The 14536-nt window shown below is 42.3% G+C and overlaps 2 protein-coding genes across 4 annotated transcripts in view; both read left to right on the plus strand.

Annotated features, from left to right (window-relative positions):
* The window catches only part of ABCB10 (ATP binding cassette subfamily B member 10), a 33504-nt gene extending 27125 nt beyond the window's left edge, over positions 1–6379 (plus strand). For both annotated transcript variants that reach the window (XM_043477194.1, XM_043477193.1), the window contains exons 11-13: positions 1664–1707; positions 3731–3765; positions 4216–6379. In XM_043477194.1, the coding sequence (XP_043333129.1) occupies positions 1664–1707; positions 3731–3765; positions 4216–4447 (311 nt within the window). In that variant the 3' untranslated portion in view covers positions 4448–6379. The remainder of the gene's footprint in view (positions 1–1663; positions 1708–3730; positions 3766–4215) is intronic.
* A 5576-nt stretch (positions 6380–11955) lies between these two features.
* The window catches only part of NUP133 (nucleoporin 133), a 53718-nt gene continuing 51137 nt past the window's right edge, over positions 11956–14536 (plus strand). The window contains exons 1-2 of one of the 2 annotated variants that reach the window (XM_043477195.1): positions 11956–12370; positions 14374–14492. In XM_043477195.1, the coding sequence (XP_043333130.1) occupies positions 12189–12370; positions 14374–14492 (301 nt within the window). In that variant the 5' untranslated portion in view covers positions 11956–12188. The remainder of the gene's footprint in view (positions 12371–14373; positions 14493–14536) is intronic. The other variant, XM_043477196.1, reaches the window with a different exon arrangement.

Raw genomic sequence — 14536 nt, forward strand, 5'->3', positions numbered from 1 at the left:
AAGCACAGCCCGTGCACAGTTCAGCAACACGTGAGCCGCAAACTTCCAGATGTTCAGACTGGATTTAGTAAAGGCAGAGGAACCAGAGATCAAATTGCCAACATCCGCTGGATCATCGAAAAAGCAAGAGAGTTCCAGAAAAACATCTATTTCTGCTTTATTGACTACACCGAAGCCTTTGACTGCGTGGATCACAATAAACTGGAAAATTCTGAAAGAGATGGGAATACCATATCACCTGACCTGCCTCTTGAGAAACCTGTATGCAGGTCAGGAAGCAACAGTTAGAACTGGACATGGAACAACAGACTGATTCCAAATAGGAAAAGGAGTATGTCAAGGCTGTATATTGTCACCCTGCTTATTTAATTTATATGCAGAGTACATCATGAGAAACGCTGGGCTGGAAGAAGCACAAGCTGGAATCCAGATTACCGGGAGAAATATCAATAACCTCAGTATGCAGATGACAACACCCTTATGGCAGAAAGTGAAGAGGAACTAAAAAGCCTCTTGATAAAAGTGAAAGAGGAGAGTGAAAAAGTTGGCTTAAAGCTCAACATTGAGAAAACTAAGATCATGGCATCTGGTCCCATAACCTCATGGGAAATACATGGGGAAACAGTGGAAACAGTGTCAGGCTTTATTTTTTTGGGTTCCAAAATCACTGCAGATGGTGATTGAAGCCATGAAATTAAAAGACACTTACTCCTTGGAAGGAAAGTTATGACTAACCTAGACAGCATATTAAAAAGCAGAAACATTACTTTGACAACCAAGGTCCGTCTAGTCAAGGCTATAGTTTTTCCAGTAGTCATGTATGGATGTGAGAGTTGGACCATAAAGAAAGCTGAGTGCCGAGAAATTGATGCTTTTGAACTATGGTGTTGGAGAAGACTCTATGGTGTTGGAGAAGACTCTTGAGAGTCCCTTGGACTGCAAGGAGATCCAACCAGTCCATCCTAAAGGAGATCAGTCCTGGGCGTTCATTGGAAGGACTGATGTTGAAGCTGAAACTCCAATATTTTGGCCACCTGATGTGAAGAGCTGACTCATTGGAAAAGACCCTGATGCTGGGAAAGATTGAGGGCAGGAGGAGAAGGGGATGACAGAGGATGAGATGGTTGGATGGCATCACTGACTTAGTGGACATGAGTTTGGGTGGACTCCGGGAGTTGGTGACGGACAGGGAGGCCTGGTGTGCTGTGGTTCATGGGGTCGCAAAGAGTCGGACATGACTGAGCGACTGAACTGAACTGAATGCACAGTCAGACCTCGGCAGTGCGCTGGCCCGCTGTGAGGCCGCCTGCAGGGTGTTCGTGGCACAGTCTTTAATCTGTGCAAAGGGAATCATTATAGAATCTACTTCACAGGCTTGTTGTTGAGATGAAATGAAATAATATGTGTAATGCATTTAGGAAATACCTGGTACATAGGAATTCCTCAGTGTTAGCCATGATAATAATTCTTATTATTAATCTCTAGAGTGATGAGGAAATAATATATTTCAAAGATATGTTTCTATTCTCTCATCTATCTCAACTTGACCAACTGGGAGAAGCTACCTTCAGATTGCCATATGGCTTATCAGTAAAGCCTATTACCAAGAATTTTTGTTAAGACCTTCAGTTTAAAATATATATATATATATTGTCATTGTCAGGTGGGCAGAAACAGCGAATTGCAATTGCCCGTGCTCTGCTTAAGGTAAGGCTGAAGCCACTTGGGTGGGGGTTTTGGGCATTGTTCTTAACCTGGGACCTTGTAATTAGTAATGTACAATTTTTCTCCTTTCTTTTTGGAGGAGGTAGGTAGGTATATTGTTGACAGCTCTGGTGAAAGATGAGTTGGGAATTCCACTGACTGTGTTCAAATTTAACAAGTATTTCTTGGGCATTGGGAGCCCAGTACAGTGCTGGGATTATCAGAGGGAGAAAAGCTTAACACACAGACCTTCCGTCAAGTAGCTTACTGAGTATTAAATAAAAAAGGATGTCTGTATGTGTGTAACTGAGTCGCTTGGCTATACAGCAGAGGTTTGCATGATATTGTGAATCAACTGTACTTCAATATAAAAAGTAATAAAATTAAAGAAGCATGCAGTCTCTAACTGGAGAAACAGTAACTATATCAAAATACCAAAACAGTACAAGTATACTTACTTGTATAGTATTTAATAACCTGCCCAACCGAATGGGGGGCTTCCCTGGTGGCTCAGGGGTGAACACCCGCCTGCCAATGCAGAAGATGCACGAGATGCAGGTTCAATCCCTGGGTCGGAAAGATCCCCTGGAGGAGGAAATGGTAACCCACTCCAGTATTCTTGTCTGGAGAATCGCATGGACAGAGCAGCCTGGTGGGCTACAGTCCATGGGGTCACAAAGGACAGGATGGAGAATGAGCACAACACACTGAATGGTACAGACTTGAAATGCTTACACAAGACTCCTAAGAGGACACGGAAAAGCTGAAGTTCATAGGCATTGCATATTTTAGGAAATGATGGCCTTCTCCTTTGTTAGATAAGTACTCTCCTCAGATTTAAAGGTGATTAAAAAAAAAAAAACCCAGCTTTACTGAAGCATGATTTGCATATCATAAAATTGAGCAGTTTTAAATGTACTTTTCAGTGACTTTTAGTATATTTACAGAGTTGTGCAACCATCATAATCCAGTTTTAGAACATTTCCATCACCTTGATACACATGAGCAACCTTTCTGCATTCCCAGCCCCACCTCCCAATAATATACTTTGATTTTGTCTAGATTTGCCTTTCTGGACATTTCAGGTAAATGAAAGCAGACAGTGGTCTTCTGCTTGTAGCCTCCTTTCCTAGTAGAGCTTCTAAGATTCCTCCATGTTGTAGCCATATCAGTACTTTATTCCTTTCCAGTCCTTCGTATGGACAGACCACAATTTGTCTATCGCTCATAGGTTAATGAACACTTGAGTTATTTCTGGTTTAGGGCTGTTAGAAATAACACTGCTCTGAATGGTGTACAAGTTGGTATATGGTTATGTTTTCATTTCTTGTGGATAGATTCCTAGGCAAGACTAGAATTTATCTGTTATATACATTGGCTGACTCTTCTTTCTTTTCAGTTTTGTGTGTACTGCTCCCAACTAAACTCCAAGAGGACCCTGAGAGTTAGACTATCTGACTCACTTTAGAGCCCCATCTAATACTTTTAGTTGTTTCACCTGCAGAATAAAGCTGCACTATAAACATCCGGTTCATTGATCACTGTGATAATGGTTTAAAGTCATCTCTAACTCTTCCATTTATGAGCTCATCTCAAGCACAATATGAACTATTTTTCATCCTTTGTGGATGCTTTATTGTGGTGGAATTCACACACTATATAGTTCACCCATGCACAGCATATAGTTCAGTGTTCATGTATTCAGAGTTGTGCATCCATCACTGTAATCAATTTTAGAACCTTTTCTTCATCACCAAAATAACATTCACACATACCCACGTACCTTGTTTCCCCGTTTACCTCAACCCCAGGTGACCACACATCTGCCCCTACAGATGTGCCTGTTCTGGACATTTCCTGTAAATGGAATCATAGACTTTTATGTCCAGCTCCTTTCATTAGGGTGTTTTCAGGGGTCATCCATGTTGTATCATGTATCAATGCTTTATTTCTTTTTATTTCTGAGAGGTTTTTTTCCTAATAAAATTATATCTTTCTTATCTTTTTAATGTTTTTCCTTCTTCAGAATCCCAAAATTCTTCTCCTAGATGAAGCAACCAGGTGAGGATATCTTAATGTGCAATTATATTAAATCAAATTCTTTCTTTATCACAAACTTACTCTTCTGTATTTCAAGTGACGTGGCTGAGAACACCTTACACTTTAAAGGGATGGGATATGAATTAATCATGACAGTTGGGAGACAAGATGAATTGTGAGTTGAGGGTTCTAGGTCCAATTCAGACCTTTGTGATGAATCCCTCATCACTTATCAGCAGATGTGAAAAATCCTTTTTAACTTACATGGCAGTTCTCTGAAGATCAAGGGTTCAGAGCTTCTTTTTTTGATAGTCACTTTATAAAATTTAGACAGTTGGCCCAGGGAGTTGCAGCCTTGATCATAGCAGGGATCAGCTGCTTACGAGGCCCTCATGTATGTGCACCGGGAAACACATGCGTGAACAGTGTGCGTGGCACTGATGCCGCCTTCCTGTGGGCTCTTCTGTTTAGCGCACTGGATGCTGAGAACGAGCACCTCGTACAGCAAGCCCTGGACCGACTGATGGAAGGAAGGACAGTGCTCATCATTGCCCACCGTCTGTCCACGATTAAGAACGCCAGCGTGGTAGCTGTCCTTGACCGGGGGAGAATCATCGAGTGTGGGAAACATGAAGAGCTGCTTTTGAAACCAGATGGGATGTACAGGAAGTTAATGAACAAACAGAGTTTTGTTTCAGCATAAAGAAGCGATTACTGGGAAACTTAATATGAGAGGTTTTAAAGCAAAGCTGCACTGTGTGGGGAAAAACACTCAGACTGTATGAAATCTGTAAATCAGACTTCAAGTCATTGAAATCTGCCTATTTTTTCCAAAGTTTGTAAAATAGTTTTGAGATGGATCTGTTCTGAAGACCTTTTTATTTAGAATTTTAATAATTATAACTTTCTAAATGGTCTAGAGCACTGATGTTATTTTCAGGTTTTGTATTTTCTTTTATCTTAGAATATTTTGATTAATAGAGCATGGCACCTCATTTTCTTTTATCTGCTGTTATAAATTGAAGTTATTGTCATACGACAACTTTTAAAAGGGAATTATAAATAAAAAGCCTAATTATTTTAGGCCAGTTCACCAATCACTGTGTAATCTCTTGGTAGTACTCTACCTACTTTGGGTCTCATCTTACCACGTAGCATGATAGATGGTGAAAAATCTAACCCTTTATTTTATCCTGCTAATCTCATAAAGCAACCTATACATATATTGTTCAGTTGCTAAGTCGTGTCCTACTCTTTGCAACCCCATGAGCTTCAGCACGCTAGGCTTCCCTGTCTTTCACCATCTCCTGGAGCTTGCTCAAACTCACGTCCATTGAGTCAGTGATGCCGTCCAACCATCTCATCCTCTGTCGTCCCCTTCTCCTCTTGCCCTCTGTCTTTCTCAGCATCAGGTTCTTTTCCAATGAGTTGCCTCTTTGCATCAGGTGACCAAAGTATTGGAGCTTCAGCTTCAGCTCTAGTCCTTCCAATGAATATTCAGGGTTGATTTCTTTTAGGAAATACATATATATACAGAAATAGGTAATGTCACATGGCCAGGAGGGCTCGTTTATATTTCCTGTCTCCTCTGTCTTCGAAGGGATGAAAGTACAGGAACATGTGTTCTTTTGGGCTGAGACTGTGTTTGCATGTGTGCAGTTTTTCACGGTTTCGGCACCTGAGAGCCTGATGGATTTTAAAAAGGGAAGAAGCCCCATCCTTTGAATATGAGAACTTCTGTTTTCATTATTCGTGTATTTGGGAAGTGAGGCATGAACTGCCAGGTATTATCAAAAAAGATGTAATTTTACCCTTAGGTTGTCTGTAAGCATGTATCTTGAAAATTATCTTTTAAGAGTTTATCATTCCTAGTCAACTTTTACAGTGTTTTTTCAGTTAAATAGTTATGACATTTCATTCAATGAGGCTAAATTCCAAAATTATTAATATAGCTGTAATTTAAATCTTAAAACATTTGAAGGAAGCTTATACATTCTACAAAATGTCAAGAAACCTTAAGAGCTTGTCACCCTCTGAAAAGAGGATATAATTAACCGTCTTTCTTCTATTTGTTGTTATAGTTAAAGCTAAACTTCTCAAAAATTCCTCAAGCAATGTTTTGAGCATTGCTTTGGATTTGTTGTATTCATGTCAGCACTATTAAGTTGCCGTTCCCTCAAGAAAAAGTACTTTTTCTGTAATGATAATGTCAGAACCTAAGAAGTAACAACGTTGATATGACTAAAAAGGAAGTCTTCTCAGGTCCTAAGTATTGTGATTAACTTCCTGATTATACTGGAAGAAACCACTATTTCATGATAAGCATGGAGTATTACATTTTATTCTACATAAGGGAATTCATTAATGAATTCAGTGAATAAATGAACTCTGTTCTTTGAATTTAAACAGTACATCTGTGACAATCATTTTTAACAAGTTTACCCATATTCTTCATGGTTTACTACTATGGTGGTGTTCTCAAAAAGCAGACAAAACACAATTACAAGGTTGAATTTAAAGGAAATATCTTTGTGCCACAGAAGTATTTACAAAATTGAATGTAATCGTTATATTTTACTTTCTAATACAAGGTATTCCCTTTTATATCATGGATTAAAATTTATAGTGAACTTTATCTGTGTTTGTCATTTCTTGTAAAACTTTTTACTACATTCAGTTTCTTACTAGAATTTATAAAGATTCAAGACTAAAAAAACATTACAAACATAGGAAAGTGGGAGTAATTATAAGTTCCATTCCTTTCATTCTAATCTGTTTTAAAAATTTTGCTTACTTATTTTTGGCTGTGCTGGGCTTCCGTCACTGTGCATGGGCTTTCTGTAGTTGCGACTAGCGGGAGGCTACTCTCTGGTCTGGCTTTGGGGCTTCTCACGGGCTGACCCTGTGGGCTCAGCAGTTGTGGTACACGGGCTTAGCTGCCCCTTGGTATGTGGGATCTTCCCAGACCAGAGATCGAAAGTGTCCTCTGCATTCACAGGCAGATTCTTACCCACTGCACCACCAGAGAAGCCCCTAATCTAAGGCTTTGAATGTGCTCACTTGTTATTTATAAACATTGTTCAGTTGCTTCAGCACAGTAAGGGAGCATCTCCTGCCACGTGTCAGACAAGGAACTGTGCTGTAGAACTGGTGCTAGATGAGTGAGGTGTGGTGTCTGCCCTCTAGAAGCTTCCAGTGTAGAAGGAGCCGTCAGGTATATAAAAGAATTAATGACAAGAAAACAGTAACAACACCTCTGTGACAGTTAGCTAACACAGAGTTTGTGCCACTCTTTGTTTCCAGACTGCACGTTACCACAGTGGTTACTTGGACAACCCTGTAATTTAGATAAATACCGATCCCTGTTCACAGTTGAGGACGGAAGCACAGGCAAGTTCTGCATTGATGCAGCCAGCCTTGATGCTGCATACAGGAATATGCCAGAAAAATGGGCAGGGCTGACATAGGGGCCATCACCACCACTTGGGAAACAGTTCTCATTGTGTGTGCATGGGGAGCCACTGAAGGACATGTAACTCATGTAGGCAATATAAAGATGGCAGAAAGAAAGCTTAAATTGTGTGAAAACCTCCGTGTGAAGATAAAACATCACATTAATGGACCAAGTGCTTTGTTGTCTGCTCATCCAGGCTCCTCTCTGCAATGTCTCTAACCTTGGACCTTGCTGGTTCCCGTGAAATAATCACAAATTAAACCATGATAGGCTATGCCCTGTATTTGAACCTTTATAAAGTAGGGCTCCACTGAGGAACTCCATTTAAGCTCCATTTCTCCATAAAAATGCCAAAGCTGTTAGAAAATAAATGAAAACAAATGTGTCACAAAACATTAAGTATATTAGTGAAAGAAGTTTGTGGAAACTGCATTGTAAATGTTTGTTTGGGGGTGTTTTTCTATGTTTTTACATCTGAAGCATCGTCGAGCTTAGCTGGTAATCTCCATTCAACTCATTCAATAAACATTTCTGGAGCATCTTCTGTTCTGTTCAGCTCTGTGCTAGTGCTGGCTGGGCCTTCCTCAGGAAATTGGTACTGGTGGTCTACAGCTGTGACCTCTTACCTGTTTTGTGTGGCCTGCGAAGCTAACGAGGGTTTTTACAGTTTTAAATGGTTTTTAAAAGTTCATAACAACAACAACAAAAGATAATAAAAAGAAAAAAAAGTTCATAACACTTGAAAGTTACATGAAATTCAAATTTCAGTGTTCATAAGTTGTTTTATTGGGACGCAGCCACACTTACTTGGCAACAGGCTGCAAGCCAGGGACTCTTCCTCTCTGTCCCTTGACAGAAAGAGTTTGCAGCCCCCAGAGCTGGTGATAACAACACATGTTCTTCACTGCTTGAAGGATGTTTAAACTATGCTGAAATTTAGAGTTATTTCAAAAAATTCCCTTGCCACTAGATGAGACTAAAGGGAAGCCTTGGAAATGATTGTGTGCATGCATGCTCAGTCGTGTCCGACTCTTTGTGACCCTGTGAACTGTAGCCTGCCAGGCTTCTCTGTCCGTGGGATTCTCCAGGCAAGAGTACTGGGACGGGCTGCCATGTCCTCCTCCAGGGAATCCTCCCCACCCAGGGATCAAACCCATGGCTCCTTTGCTCCTGCATTGCAGGTGATTTTTTTACCACTGAGCCCTGGATAATATCCACGATAAGTTCGTCACTGTGCCCCTGCCTTCCCATTTGAAGAGGATCATAATTACTGTGTCGCTGAAAATAGAATTCTGACAATCCTACCACATCTGCAGGAAACAATCCTGGCTGCTTTCCTATTGATGACTGCAGTAATGAGTTCTACATCAATCAGTTTGGTCCTCACTGAAAAAGCTGCATTTTAGGAAGCTGGACAGAGGGAAGCACATGTAGGTTGAGCATCTCATACACATACACATACTGCACTTGTGAGGGATTTTTCTTTTTATTTTAATAAAACAAAAATGGACTTACATTGGACATATTAATTTTTAACCAACCTGTTTTTACATTTGATGACAATGTTTCCCTACATTTTTAAGTATTCATTACACACAACCACATGTGTTCTTTTTAACCTATAGCATTCTATAATGTTAGTATATTACAAATCTATTGTTAGATTTATCTTTCTATATTCTCTGCTGTCATAAACAATGCTGCCTGTCTATCTTTGTTATGATTTATTTTTTTCAAATTTCTAAAAGTGTACCCTATTTGATTTTTCTAGTTTACTAGCAACTTAACAGAGACTCAAAAAGGTGACACAGATAGTAGAGAGAAAAGGTGGGGATTTGAAACAAGCCTCATTTAATTCCAGAGTCTATGCATTCTCTCAATTACTGTTGTTTTCATTGTTTAGTCGCTAAATTGTATCCAACTCTTGTGACCCCATGGACTGTGGCCCGCCAGGCTCATCTGTCCATGGGATTTCCCAGGCTGGAGTGGGTTGCTATTTCCTTCTCCAGGGGATCTTCCCAACCCAGGGATCAAACCAGAGTCTCCTGCATTGACAGGTGGGTGGATTCTTTACCACTGGGCAACCAGGGAAGCCCTCTTCATTACCACACAGTAGTTACCAAAATGTCCTAAGACCAGAAAAAAAGTCCCAAGACAGACGTCTCCATAACACCTAGGAATGCAAATGTTAGAAATGCAGATTCTCAGCCCTCAGCCCAATGAGTCAGACACCGAGGTGGGGCTCAGCTATCCAGCTTAACCAGCCCTCCAGGCGATGCTTAGGCTGGAGAGGCCTTTGCACTACACCATTCTTCCTTCTGGACTTCTAAACTGGCTACACTAGATAAAAAGAGGTGAAAAGATAAATAGGGAAATGGCAGCACTGCTGCTGCTGCTGCTAAGTCACTTCAGTCGTGTCTGACTCTGTGAAACCCCAAAGACGGCAGCCTATCAGGTTCCACCGTCCCTGGATTCTCCAGGCAAGAACACTGGAGTGGGTTGCCATTTCATTCTCCAGTGCATGAAAGTGAAAAGTGAAAGTGAAGTCGCTCAGTGGTGTCCAATTCTTAGCGACCACATGGACTGCAGCCTACCAGGCTCCTCTGTCCATGGGATTTTCCAGGCAAGAGTACCAGAGTAGGGTGCCATTGCCTTCCCCATGACAGCACTAGGGAGGGGTAAACAAGTACCTGGGTGGCTTCCCCAAGGCATATGTGCTGCACATCTTCTGTTCTACTCGCCTTCTCCACTATTTCCTCCAGGAGGTGGGCCCTCCCACCAAGAGGATGGTCCTCACGTTCTCCTCCTTCACATTCTGGCCTCCTCACACTGAGGTCAGGGCACTTCCATTCCCAGCCGTTCCCTCCTTCTGGGTGGCCTTGAGTTGGTTGTGTCTCCTGATCCACAGCCATGGCCTGGTGACCCCTTCTTTTCTTGGCCCATTTGTTCTTAGAGCCTCAGGGCTCTATACAATCTCTAACAATCCTTTATTAAGTTCTCTACCCAGCTTGAGAGTGCTATCTGTTTCCTTTAGGATCTTGTTTGATAGTAAGGCCCTTCCTGGGCCCTCATTTCTCCAGATTCCTCCACTTTTAGTCACTTGTCATTGGTTTGTTTGTCTAAAGATCCTGGAATGTACCACGCTCTTTGCTGCTTCCGGTCCTTGCCAGAGGATCCACTGCTTCAAATATTCTTCCTCTTTTTTTTGCCTGGCTGAGGGCACGTCTCAGCAGAGATGTCCTTTTCTCTCAGAGGCCTTTGTAGATCTTCCTCCAAAGTCAGATACCCAGTCATTCTGTCAGACACCCTCCTCTTTTCTTTCATTGTACACATATCAACTCGTGGTTGTGTAAATAAATCTGTGTTCATTTATTCAGGACCTGTCTTTCTCATTGGCCTGTGATCTCCACAAGGGCAGGGCCCATGTCTGCTTTGTTTACAGTTAGAAAACATAGCACTTAGTATACAGGCTGGCACATGGAAGGTAGTCAATAAATCCAGAATGAATGAATGAATTCACCATCCTCCAACATCTGGACTCCATGTCAAGTCACATAGTATGGAATGATGCAAAAGGCTGGGCTTACTGAAATTATCATTCAATACGCACCTCAGCTAGCTGGGGGTCAGTATCCTGTGTTTTCATAGCCTGAGTTTCCTCAGGGCTCACCAGCTCACATGGTGGCAGCAATCACTGATGACTATGACATCCTTTGTTTACTTATATGGCAGGCAATATTCCACTTATCAGCTGTAGTGTGGAAGGATCATGTTGAAGACCATCCAGAGGCGAGAAGACCCAAAAGAAGGCAAAGGGCTAAAAAAGAGGGAAGTGTGAGCACTTTAACCAGAGCAAAGGCAACGCAGATGTGCTTTCTACTAGAGATGCTCAGGAGTACAGTGTCCCAGGTGTTACAGTGGAGGAAACCGAGAAGGATGAATCTAGGATAGAGCTCTTCTTTTTCCACTGGCCAACTAACCAATTTTATCCAACGGGCCAGAGGTGGTAGTGAAACAGGAGTCCTAAAGAAAACCTGAATTCAGCTTTTAATGAGTAGATCGTGAGGCATGAGCAGGACATCCAGGTGGAAAGCGGTCCACTAGGGCTGTCGGAAGCCTATGGTTTTTGACCAGGACCTGCAAGAGATAAACTTGGTATGTCACTAGCATGAAGGAGAAATGACAAATCTAGGGAATAACATCTATAACACTGAATGTGAAACCAGTGTCAGCTTTACAGTTTTAAAGCGTCTGCCTGTAGTGCGGGAGACCCGGGTTCGATCCCTGGACTGGGAAGATCCCCTGGAGAAGGAAATGGCAACCCACTCCAGTACTCCTGCCTGGAAAATTCCATGGGCTGGGGAGCTTGGTAGGCTACAGTCCATGAGGTCGCAGAGTCGGACACGAATGAGAGACTTCACAGGTCCCTTATTTTGGACCAGGGAATGAACTCTCTTCACTTCCCAAGAGGTTCAGGAAGGACCAGCGTGCCGGGGCTTTGCGTTTCAGCTGCTGGAGGGGCAGTCCCACCCTGCAGACCGGAGAAGAGCCCGTGCTTTTCCAGTTTCACTTCCCTGGAAACTCTGGACTCCCCTCCACTGTTCCGCTCCAGGGTCTCTAGCTCAGATTCCCTCTCAACTTCGACGATCCGCAGCTTCCACCACGCCCCCACGGCTCGGCGGTCTCCTTTACGTCATCAAAGCGCGCCCCATTCGGGTTTCTCCTGCCGGCCCGGCCCAGCCTCGAGACTCAGCGCTGCACCTCCGTCACCACAGCGCACCCTACCTCCTAATTTTTCCTGAGGTCTCGACCGCGCCTTGAGGCTCGCGCAGACCTTGGACGTCAACACAGCGCACCACACAGCCTGGCGCTGCTCTTTGACGTCTTAATCGCGCGCCCTCCCGCCCATCAGGTGTTGGAGCTCCGCGCGCGGGCTGCGCTCCATCCCCACGGCTGGAACGTGCGCTGTCTGTTGCCTCTCCTTTCGGTCATGTTCCCGGCAGTCTCCTCTCCGCGGACCCCGGGGACCGGGACTCGAAGAGGCCCCCTGGGTGGAGTCGGGCCGGGCTCCACGCCCCGGGCGACCAGCAGGAAGGGTCTGACTCTGGGGTCTTCTGTCAGCTCCCCCGTGCTCTTCTCTCCGGCCGGCCGTCGGAGCTCCCTGAGCTCGCGGTGAGTGGTCATCCTGGGTTGGGTTCGGCGACTCACAGGCTCACGGCCCTCCAGAAGCCACGGAACCAGGGGCGGCTAGGGACGCCAGAGTGTTGGGAAAATAGACATCCGTCACCCTTGCACCCTTGCGTGTGATTATTTCAGCCTCGCTTTGATTAATTCATCAACTGAATTAATCACAAAGTGTGTGCTTCACACACTTTGCATGGATTTACCTTTGTGTAGAGGTAGAGTAAGCTCCGGGAGTTGGTGATGGAGGGAAGCCTGGCGTGCTGCAGTCCATGGGGGTGGCAAAGAGTCGGGTACGACTGAGAGACTGAACTGAACTGAACTGAGAGGGGAAAGGGGGATTCCCAGGTGGCTCAGTTGGGAGAGAGTCTGCCTGCCACGCAGGAGACGCGAGTTCGATTCCTGAGTCAGGAAGATCCCCCGGAGAGGAAATGGCAACCCACTCCAGTTTTCTTGCCTGAAAAATTCCATGGACCGAGGAGCGTGGGGGGCTACAGTCCATGGGGTTGCAAAGAGTCGAGCACGACTTAGCAGCTAAACAACAACTGCCTTGTTCCTGTTACCCCTGTAATCTAGTGTAGGTCACACATGATCTCTTCATCTGCGGAATGGCAGTAATGAACCTAATCTGAGCCTGCCAAAGGAGTAAAAATGAAATACTACGATGCAGATGTAAAGTGATGGTGGCAATGAAGGCCTCAACCCTGTAGAATCATTTTATTTGCCTAACATACTAACTCCCTGTTAACATCTGCTGATTGATAATTAAAGGGATTTTAGCTACAGAGGTTAACCCTGCAGCTAAATTAATAGGGAAGAGACTTTCCATAAGCAACGAAATAAGAATAGTTGTTATGTTACCAAATAAAAGTGTGGCACACCAGTGCACGTCACTTGTGAGACCATGCTCTGCATCTCTCCTTTCATAGTTAATCTAGAAAAGAAGCACGTATGTTTTTTGAGTGGTTCCCTTTGAATTCATCTATCAAAATGAATTTGCCTCTGTAAGAAAATGGTAATATTGAGTCTTGAACTTATATTTAAAATTTATGTATAGAAAATTGCAATATTTTAAAGGAGAAATGATTTTTAAAGAATACCTTGTGTACCTTGTATTCCTTGATTTTTGCAATTTGTAAAGTGCTCTTCAAATGGTGATCTTGTGATTGTTTTCTACTCCTTTTGACAAAAGTCAGTGAATAAAAGTCATACTTTGTTTTCATCTTTTTATTTTAATTTCTTCTTTTGGTGATCAGCTCAAAGAAAAACCTTTGTTATATTCAGTCAGAAATAATACCGTCAACCACTCTGTATGTGCACTCATTTAATGATAAGAGAATCCTATAAGAGAATAACTTTCATATTGATATATTTATACTTTTTCTGAATATTAAGAAGAAGGTGAGAAGGAAATATAATCTCTACTGCTGTATCTGTTATTGAAGAAGAGGTAACAGCAGATACTCATGACCCTACTTAATTTCTTGATTTTGATTGTATTTCTGGTAAAATATTACATTTCTAGATTTGATGAGAACGTAAAGATAATGTAACCCAATGTCTGTAAAACTTTTTTGACCTTAGAATATGATAAACTGTACTCTGTATTTTGTTTTTCAAAATGTTGAGTGAGAAACCCTCAAATTTGAGAAACCCTATAATTTGAAAAACACTGATATAGTCCAACCTTCTTATTTCACAGTTAAGGAAGCAGAATTATAAAGAGTTTAAGTGACTAGATCATGCATCTAATTACTGAAGCATGAGAATCGAAGCCAGATTCTGTTAGTTTTTTTTTTAATGAAAAATACATTTACACACATTACACATGTATACACAGTATACATGAGCCAGAGTTTTTCACTGTTAAGCTTCATCTTTCTTCTTGTTTATCAAAGATTTTCTCTTCATTGTGAAAAAATATATATAACATTATAATGAATAATGGAAAAATTTTAAGCTATGAGTAAAATAATATGGCCTCATTTCTTTAGAGGAACACCTACGCGAATATTACCACACCATTCCATAACTGAGTCTGTGAATTATGATGTGAAAACATTTGGATCTTCTCTCCCTGTTAAAGTCATTGAAGCCTTAACATTGACTGAAGGTGGGTGTCATTTTTCATTTGTCTCTATTAGCAATTCAAATGAA

This window comes from Cervus canadensis, chromosome 8, assembly GCF_019320065.1.
Source record: "Cervus canadensis isolate Bull #8, Minnesota chromosome 8, ASM1932006v1, whole genome shotgun sequence".
NCBI lineage: Eukaryota > Metazoa > Chordata > Mammalia > Artiodactyla > Cervidae > Cervus > Cervus canadensis.